The sequence below is a fragment of the Cynoglossus semilaevis genome, chromosome 1 (assembly GCF_000523025.1).
Source record: "Cynoglossus semilaevis isolate Cse_v1.0 chromosome 1, Cse_v1.0, whole genome shotgun sequence".
Classification (NCBI taxonomy): Eukaryota; Metazoa; Chordata; class Actinopteri; order Pleuronectiformes; family Cynoglossidae; genus Cynoglossus; species Cynoglossus semilaevis.
The window spans coordinates 23,870,409-23,880,183 of NC_024307.1; the positions used below are offsets into that span (position 1 = coordinate 23,870,409).

The 9,775-nt window shown below is 39.8% G+C and overlaps 1 protein-coding gene and 1 long non-coding RNA gene across 2 annotated transcripts in view; one reads left to right on the forward strand and one right to left on the reverse strand.

Annotated features, from left to right (window-relative positions):
• The first annotated feature begins 1,445 nt into the window (after nt 1-1,445).
• Nucleotides 1,446-4,396, forward strand: LOC107989477 (uncharacterized). The gene is made up of 3 exons (XR_003050570.1): nt 1,446-3,398; nt 3,511-3,620; nt 3,721-4,396. It is a non-coding gene; the product is annotated as an uncharacterized LOC107989477 (long non-coding RNA).
• Nucleotides 4,397-5,037: 641 nt separating this feature from the next.
• LOC103386071 (circularly permutated Ras protein 1) overlaps nt 5,038-9,775 on the reverse strand; it is a 7,253-nt gene continuing 2,515 nt past the window's right edge. The window contains exons 8-19 of the mRNA XM_008320175.3: nt 9,094-9,135; nt 8,917-9,006; nt 8,453-8,604; nt 8,240-8,321; nt 7,789-7,919; nt 7,068-7,152; nt 6,726-6,832; nt 6,193-6,305; nt 5,988-6,099; nt 5,755-5,895; nt 5,503-5,632; nt 5,038-5,287 (exon numbers count right to left, since the gene is read on the reverse strand). Coding sequence (XP_008318397.1) covers nt 5,198-5,287; nt 5,503-5,632; nt 5,755-5,895; nt 5,988-6,099; nt 6,193-6,305; nt 6,726-6,832; nt 7,068-7,152; nt 7,789-7,919; nt 8,240-8,321; nt 8,453-8,604; nt 8,917-9,006; nt 9,094-9,135 — 1,275 coding nt within the window. The 3' untranslated portion in view covers nt 5,038-5,197. The remainder of the gene's footprint in view (nt 5,288-5,502; nt 5,633-5,754; nt 5,896-5,987; nt 6,100-6,192; nt 6,306-6,725; nt 6,833-7,067; nt 7,153-7,788; nt 7,920-8,239; nt 8,322-8,452; nt 8,605-8,916; nt 9,007-9,093; nt 9,136-9,775) is intronic.

A 9,775-nucleotide genomic window follows, 5' to 3' on the forward strand; every position in this document is an offset into this window, starting at 1 on the left:
AATCTCTGTCGATGTCGGGCAGAGGTGGGGGTACGGAGGGGGAGGCAGAGGGTGGAACATTAAGAAAATTTGAAAACACTTTGAGTTATCTTCCTAAAAACAAAGCTGTTAGTAAAAAGAACTGCATGTTAGCTAAGAGTTTGGCTAAGTTTGCTAAGCACATCTCAAGACACTAAGAAAGGCACACAAATATGAAAGTCAATACAGGTACAGCTAAACGATAAATAAAGATAAATAAAATGTTAGCCATAAAAATATAGCCACATAACTAAAGGGTAGAGCCATGATAATAAGTAGAACTTATGTCAAACTAAGAGTTAGCAATGAAATAGGAAAAAATATTAGAATGGATTAAAAGTTTACAGAGAAACTGCAGATAAATATGGTTAAAAAAGTAAAAAATAAAAACAACTAATTTGTCTAAAAACTCTGAACAACAGAATGGAACGTGGTAGCCGTTCAACCTGCTGTTATTGTTTACTGTAGATAAGATGGTAATGACTTTATGAAACACATGCACAGATCTGCTGCTGCTGAGGAATGAAGCAGAGCCAGATTCTACAGCGCTGCAACATCACGTAGACTCAGACCTCAGGTTGTACCGATTCAACCATCAACGATCTGCACTTACAACTATCAGAACCACATCCTTAACTCATTATTAAAATGATTAAAAAGGGGCAGAACAAACCCGAGCTGAGTAGACGCCTGGGTCAAAATGTTGAAACCATGAAATAGAAGGCGGTTGATTTAACCTGAACATGGACAAAGGTTTTTAGCATCAGAGTTCCTGTAACTCCTACTTTTTGAATGCCTTTTTTAAAAGTCGTATTAATGTAAAAATAAAACTTCTAATATTTGAACATCAAAACCTGAGAGCGGAATGTCCACCAAATCTCCCGTAACTGACAGAACCACTGTCTATTTGTAGGACAAGTGATTTCATCATTGTTTGTGTGCGACCTGTCAGACATTGACAACGCTGATGGAGACTTATAGATTAGGATTTTGGATCCGATAACTGTGACCTAAACTAGGCAAAAAATGCACAGTGTGACAGTGAGTATCGATAGCTAAGATATTAGAAGTATAAGGTAAATGTAGCCTAAAGGTAGAAACAACTCACTCAGTTGGTGTACTTTCACAAAAAATGTATGGAAGTTAGCTAGAACTAGCTAACTAGCTTCATAATTAGCCTATCATTCAAATAAAAAAAGTGAAGAGCAGACCAAGAACAGAGAAAAATGTTAGCGTAGTAAAAGGTAAAGGTCATCCTGAATGACAAACATATACTTAAACTTAAACTTAAACTTAAACTTAAACTTAAACTTAAACTTATCTTTATTTGTCATTGTGACACAGCACAGCACAGCACACCATGCACAATGAAATTTAACCTCTGCATTTAACCCATCACCAAGTGAACAGTGGGCAGCCATGGTCGGCGCCCGGGGAGCAGTGCTTGAGGACGATGCCATGCTCAGTGCATCTCAGTATGTTCATTAGTCTAATGCATAAAGCTTAAACCTAGCTAATGATTGTCACATGATAAATTCAGTCACATTAAAACATTAATAGATATATACGCAGTAGGACATGCTAATGCTAATGTCACCTAGGACTAGATATCAGATCAGAATCAGAATCTCCTTATTGTCATATGCACCAGGGAAGGTGATACGAAATTTAGTTTCGTACGACCCGTTCCAAGAAAAAACATGAATAGACAATAAAAACAATACAAATAATTGACAAGGCGGGACAGGAACAGGAAGGCCAGGACGCAGCCCGTGGGCAGCGCGCCCTTATATTAGATGAAAAACAACTGAAAAACGATAGGGAAGGAGGAGGAGGGAAAAAAAGACAACTCCAAACTAGGCCCCGTGGGGAGGGGGGGCACAGTGTGGGATTTAAAAAAAAAAACCTCTCAGCACAAAGCACAATCAAAGACATTATAACAGCACGAGAACATCTGCACATGGGGGAGTGGGCGGGGGGTTACAGCACGATCGAGTCTGGGCGGGCTGCTGCAGGACCTGCGCTGCTCTCGACCTTCACCGACCGCGTCGCAACAGGGGAGGGAGGGAGGCTGTAAGGGGCCAAAGAAGGGGTTGAATCCGGGGTAAGGGCGAGTGTCCCAGAGAGGGGGGGGGGGGTAGGTCGGAGCGTCTTGTCTGCAGAAACATCCAGGAGAGTAGAGAGAGAAGGCCTTGAGAAGGCCGGTTATGTGTGCGAGCCAATGAAGATAGTAGATTGTTTTGGGACAGGGCGACGCTGGAATCTTCTGTCTGCCCTTGAGTGTCTCTTGAATGTCTCTGAGTCTCCCGGTGGCTTGCTTCAATATAAAGGAATAATAACAGGAAATAAAACAGCTAAACCTGAGCACAAAAAATGGTTAACTATGGTGAAATGTTAGCTTTGGTTGAGGAAGTATATCTAAAAGTTTGCTTAGGTTTTGGCAGTTTCAAAGTTAAAAATTTAAACTACACTTGGTCTGATTTTGTTTTTTTGTTTTTTTTTTGGTTTATTCTCTCCACTGTCGTTGAAGTATTTCTGATTCTGATTTTAGTACAGCACTAGCTGTAAGTTAGCTAGTGGTAAGGTGTCATTGAGTAGATGGTGACAAATCAGCATAAAGTTTGCAAATCGTAAATGGACCATCCCTCGATAAATATAGGGGAAGATAGCTAAAAGTTAGCTGAAAGAGTAGATAATGGTAACCAAACTGAGACATGTGTTAATGACGAGTGTATTAAAGGTCGGTGTATGTTTTTCTGACTTGGATGCAGTCATGTGAAGAGGAGAATCAGACAGAAATAATGACCGAGAGAGTAATCCTTGACCGGCGGTGTCTTTATTGGACAGACTGGACATTGTCCACACTGTCCATCTGGACTAGATCAGTTTGTCACAGAGCTGATGTTAAACAGACAGGAAGATGTCTGTTTAACAGAATGTACAGAATGTTCACAGTAAAGCAGGTGTGAACACAGTCGGATTATTTTTTTGTAAAGCAAATGTTGAATTGAAAAAAAACAAAAGTAAATACCTGAGAGAGGAGATGAAGAAGTACTGGTTCAACAAAGTCTGCAGTTCTTCACTGATCCACTCTGTCCACCCATGTGTACGTGCAATATAAAGGTGTGTGTGTGTGTGTCTCAGTCACACCTACTTTTTCCTGGCTGTTTGTCAGGTCAGTGCAGCACGACTGGTTAAAGCAGTGGAAACACCACACATTTACTCTCAACTTTACTCCAACAAGCGCAAAACTGTCATGTGACTTTTCTGTGTTTGATGTCAAACAGAGATTATCAGGAGAATCATAGAGGAAATACTGTGTTTACAGTAGGACTCGGAACGATAGAGAGTATAAACAGCTGCATTTGATTTGTTATGAAGTAGGTGAGGTTAAATATGTGTCATTTCTTTATAAACATATTTAATATATACTGTTATCTACTGCGAATGACAACCTTAATTATCATTATTACTATTCTTATTATTTTCAAGATTTAAATTGAACAAGTATTGTTCACAGCGCCAGTGTGATAACATTAGTGACCCCTAGTGGTGGGACTACAGACCTGAGGACTCCTCTGCTCGTCCCTCCTTTTCCCTAGGTAAGAAACACAAAAACAGTCTGACTCTGATAAACACGACTGTCTTATCTGCTGTTAGCGTTGTTAGCATTGTTACCGTGTTTCTTCCACTTATCTTTAGATCACAGGTGAATGTTGTGCAGCTGTGGAAGATTCCAGAAACACAACAACACGATATGGCTGCAGCTGATGGGAAACTCAGTCAAAGGTAGTACTGTATGGTTTGAGTATTTCAACATTTTGTAATTATAGAAAGCAAATCAGGGTTGCAGCTAGGATTACTTTAAGCAAATGTCTACGGGTCACATGACACGTGTGTTGAGTCATTCAGGTGGAGCAGGCAGGATTATTGACAGTACTGACCAACAATTTCACAATAGTAAAAACATCTTCTTTGTTCCCAACCTTTCAACCATCTGTAGCAAAACAATGATGGTCACCATAGGTGGATACAACTGCACTGAGTGCTACAAGTATTTTGACATATTTTAGTTATTTTTTCAATGTGTGAGGCCAATGTCTTTCTGAGATTGAGTGTCTGTGAAATGTATTTTTAGCTAACTGCTCATACATATTTCTATATTTCTAATATTCTAACTTATTTCATTGAGAAATTGTATACACACATATATGTGCATATACAGTATATATACATACATATATACTGTATAAATGTATATATAACGTTTTATTGGCAAAAGTGGTGCTTTTTAACAGAATAGAACAATAATATATAAAACATATAGTATGTATATATGTTTATATTTATACATATATATATATACATATATATATAGTAGTATATATAGTATATATAGTGTATATATATATACATACATACATACATATACACACATAAAGGGCCCTTTGTCCCAGAGGCCATGTCTCTGTCATTGGTGTAGAACCCCAGGGTTCACCTCCTGGGTGAGTTAGAATCCCAGTTAGGGCGGTTGGTACCTTCCAGTGGACTGACCACCTGCAGGAAGGTTCAGGGGGGTTGGTACGGTGCAGTGGGATTTGGGTGGTGGTCATGGAGACTGAGGCCCCCGTGACCCGGTGACGGGGAAGCAGAAATGGATGGATGGATGGATGGAATACATAAAAACAAAGTACTGTACCATCAAAGTTAATGTGTGTACTGCACTGAGGTGTATACAGGGGCTATATACTGGTGTGTAGTACACATTTGATATGACCTTGCGGGCCAAATATAATTACACTGTGGGCCAGATTTGGCCCCTGGGCCTGAGTTTGACACGTTTGGTGTAGATGTTTAGTAAAGTTCTCACAGTGTACAGAGGAAACGGTACAGTTGGTCCATCACACACACTCAGATATGTTAGCTAAGTGTTACCATTAGCATCATTGCTGTTAGCCTGTTAACATGTGAGTCCAGAATTTTCTGACAGCCCGTGATGGATGCTCCTTTCACACACACTCTCTGTAGAAAAATGTTTTTAATGTACATTTTCAGATGTGAAAGAGCTGAATAAAGGTATTTATTTAACGTTATTAAACGTGCGCTGGAAACGCTCTGTCTCTGTTGGACGTCTTTGTGGACAAACATCTCTGTCCTTCAGTTGTTGCTGCAATTGTTTTTAATAGATGGCAGCGTTGGTGTTGTTGATGTTGAGGCTGCTGACTCGTTTCATCTGATAAACCACCAGAGCAGCTTCATCAGAAAGTGTCTGCAGAGGAACAACACTCGGTTAGTTGAGGAAAGACTGGAACACTGGCTAAAAACACACACAAAATAGCTAACAGCTAGCCTAACTGTAGCTTGGTGGTGGTAGCTGTTCTCTGTTGTTTGTTCTCAGATTTCTCTCTCTGTGTGTTGTCTGTTCTCTCTTCCCTCTGAGTCCTGACTGAGTGTAAACAGAACACCTGAACTGTGAACATGAACCTGTGAGTCGGAGCTGATGTGGTCACATATGGTGGTCATGGTGTCAATACAGTTCCCATAGGTGTTCTCCTCCTGGTGATCTTCATAATGATGATGATGCTGAAGATGATGCAAACCGGGTTTGAGCCGACTGTAGGACCCAGGAAGAGACAATGACAGGAGGTCAGTTCAGATATCTAGCCCTGGGCTTCCTACACTTTTGAAGCTGATGTTCAGTGACGAGTCACTCTTTCATCTCACGCTCACTGATACCTGATGAGGGACAGCAGCTGCTGCTGAGCTCTGAGCTGACTCTGAGCCTCCTGGACTCGTCCTTCCATGGTCAGACGTGCACAGAGCTGAGCACAGTGCACGGCCAGCACTGAGCAGTTGAAGCTGCTCTGCCACAGACAGCTGAGGAGGAAGAGGAAGAAGTCTATTATTATATTCTTATAGTCTATTATTGACTATCCAGTTTCTTTAGACCAAATGTGCTGAAGTTTCACCTGCTGTCAGTGACTGGTCTGAGCTCAGTGATGACCCGAGTCACACTCTGCTGTTCTCTGGTCGTAAAGCTCAGCTGGAGCTGGAACTGGACTCTGCTCTTCTGGAGGAAAACTGACACCAAAACATTTCCATTAACCGTTTAGTTAAAGATAAAAACAATATCCTGGCCAGCAGAGGGCGTTGGTGAAGTTATGGTTTACTCACTCTCCATATACGCTGCTCTGACAGCAAACTGAGCGGTGATCTCCACGCCCCTGGTCACGTTCCCAATCTGCTTCACCAGTTTGTGATTGTTTTCATCCTCAAATGGAAAATACCTGTAGACCCGAACATCGCCTCCAGGAAGTCAGTGGTAGTAAAAATGTTTAGTAGTAGTAGGACCATTGTTGAGTCCCCCTGAGACCCTCTAGTCAACACACTCAGCTATGGTTTCAAATGTCAACTGAACTTCATTCTAATCTCTGTAATTTCTACAAAAAAAAAAAGAATTCCTTATTTGAATGAAAAAAACCACAGACATCACGCAATTTATGCTACTGAGGGACAAATAACCAAAATACTGAAATTTAAATTAATTTGATCTTAAAACATTACTGAAAACATTCAGTGTTACAATCGTAGAATCATTTACTGCTAAATTAGCAACTGGGAAACAAGTAGTGCAACTGTAGCTAGCTATTAGCTCAGATTTGTTTCCCTTCTTCTTCTTGCCTTATTCTTACACACCAAAAACTCACATTCCCTCTGGAGCTATGAGCGTTGCTTTGACTCCCATCGCCAACACGTTGTCAGTTGAAGCTAATTGTATCTCTGTGGCAATGGTGCCGATGTTAACGATGATCACCTGCGTAGGAAAGGGTAGTTTAGAAAACTAACAAGGTTTTCTTTATAATTAAGTATGCCTTATACAATAAAATGTTTACATTTTCAGCTGGAAATGGTCAGTGCTAATGTAAAAACCTTTACTAAAGCTGATGTAAAACTCCAAATTTGAGCATTTATTCCATATCACATCACTCAGACTGAGATGATTGCATCATCTCACACTGTTACACTAAATGTGCAACAGTAATGCTCACTCTTCCTCCCGTAACGTCCGCGAGTCGTCCGATGTGGGCAAGACAGCAGTCTGTTCCTTCAAACGTCATCACTGAGACGATGACACTGTCGGTAAAAAGAAAAGAACATTTCTGTAATCTTTAATTAGCTCAGATTAAAGGATAAACTGTCGAGCGCATCATGTTAGTATTAGCCAAGTCATAGAAATAGTTTAGAAACATTTGATTAATATCTTGCTCTGAGTGCCAGAGTTGAAATTTAGACTAAACTCAAAGTTTCAAAGAGTTAATTTGTCATTCAACATAGAAAATAAAATAAGTATAAGAACACAGTGAAATATAAATATAGAATGAAATGTAATGACAACAAAATAATAATGGAATAGAATTAATTATTATGATTATCTTTCTGGTTCAAATTTAATGATTTAAGCTTACTTCTAATCTTTTTACATCTGGACAGTCTGAGCTATAATTTTGACAGGAATTCAATCATTTCTTCAGTCATTTTTGTCATTTTTGGAAAATATTTTTGCTGTACCTTTAAACGTTAATTAAGGTTCATTAAATTCTCTGTCTTCACTAAACCAAAATACCTGTAGGCAGTTCCCATCTGACATTTTGCTAACAACATTTATTGTCTGTATTACTGTCTAGCAGTAATGGTTTCTCAGGTGCAGCATTAAGTTTTACTGAGTTCAATCAATTTGTTCGATCATTCTGATCTGTTGAAGGTTCTCACCCTCTGTCAACAGCCTGTGCAGACAGCTGTCTGTAAAAGTTTGTCTCGTGAGGAGACAGCAGAGAGTTGGACTGGAGCTGTTCCACCTGCCCCAGACCAATGTTAGCTCGGCCGTCGGTGCACAGAATCACCTGCACAAAAAAGACAGCGTCATCATTGCCATCATCATTGCCATCGTCAACCTCCAAATATAGCTCATGTCTCCGTGTTGGGTTGATACAGGAGGTCAGTGACATCACCCTCATCTGTGTTTCTGTTGTGCATTTAAACAAATTAGCCTCTATTTATAATCCTGACATGAGCTCTTTATTTTCTCCTAAACAACCCATATTCACACACATTATGTGGATCATTACCAACACTACGTTTGTTTGTCTTGTGTTTGAAACTGTATTACTCTGAAAAGTTGTTTTACGTTAAAAAAACAAACTTGAACCACAAACTCACTCACCTTTGACCCTAGGTATCTTGACGCCATGGCGACTGATGCTACTGCTGCAGCGCCGAGACATGTAGCTCCATGTTCCTTAAGGCTGAATTACACATATATATATTGCAGTGATATGCAGAATATTTAGCTTGCGTCTCTCTGTGAGCCAAAATCACTGATTTTCACCATGGACTTTGGTGTAGTGGAGTAAGCGACTAACAAAATGTCACTCACTTTTTTACTCTTTGGATCAGCTGGTCATATGTCTCTGCGATACAGTGTGGAACATTGTAAGCCACGCCCTGTGCCCATATATGGTCATAGTCGATGAGAGCCCAGTCATTGAGAGTGACAGGACTTCCTCTTCCATCTCCATAAATTACGACCTGTTCACAAAATCACACCAAACTGTTGACCGGTTCATTAGCTGAGGTCTTGTCTTCTCTTCTGTTTTTACTGTGTTTTTAATCATGTTCCAGTTTGTCTTGACTACTGAAGGAAAACTCTACTTACTAACCAAGGATGATTATTTTGGAGAGCATTTAGTTGCTTTGGAAAAGCACTTCTGGCCAACCTTGACTTAGGTTGTTGCATGACTAGCTGTTTATCGGTAGTTTACACATTATTTAGATAGAAAATAGTCAATACTGTAAAGACTTTTGATATCAAGACCATGTTCTTTGATAACATCCTCTGACCTCATCACTGAAGGTGACCAGAGCCACCCTCCTGTGTGGTGACTGCTGCAGGACAGACAACAGCGCCCTCTGCAGGGCCTCCTGGATACCCTGTTCAAATAAACAAGTTAATCAACACCTCCTCAGGACAGTCATGTGATCCTGAGTGAAAAGCCAATCAAATCCCAGAGTCCTGACCTCCAGTCTGGACACATGCTGTGGCCCACTGCTGCTGGAGACCTGAGAGGAAATAGAAACAGAAATCTGAGACTGCTGCTCTGAGCCCTGAGTGGACAAGTGGACTGATGATGATTGTTGATTGGTTTTTTATTGATTATTGTTCAATTCTGGTGAAGAGTTATTGGTGAGTAATTATTGTTAAGTGATAGTGGGTTATTGATTGATTATTAATGGTTAATTATTGTTTTTTGTGATTGATTATTGATGATTAATTACTTGATTGGCTTTGGTGAAAACTAGTTGGTGATTGATTGTTGGTAATTAATTTTTGGTGAGTGATTATTGTAACTCAGTTCAGGTTATGAGTTTTATTACTCATCAATACATATTGATGATGCGTTGTTATTGTTCATATAGTTATTCAATAGATACATTTATGTATTGGTCATTTGTGATTAATAATTGATTATTGGTGATCATGGTGGACTTTAGTGAATATTAGATGATTGATTATTGACAAATGAAAATTGGTGAATAATGGATAATTGAAAGTAATTAATTAATGATTAAATGATTAAATTCTAATGACTGAGGAGTGGTCATTATCATTGGTTGTATTTGAAGCTCCACTCGCAGACCTAGGTTTACTGGCATTCTCTAAAACACTGACCCAGACTGGCGGGGCGGGGGGGGCGGGGGG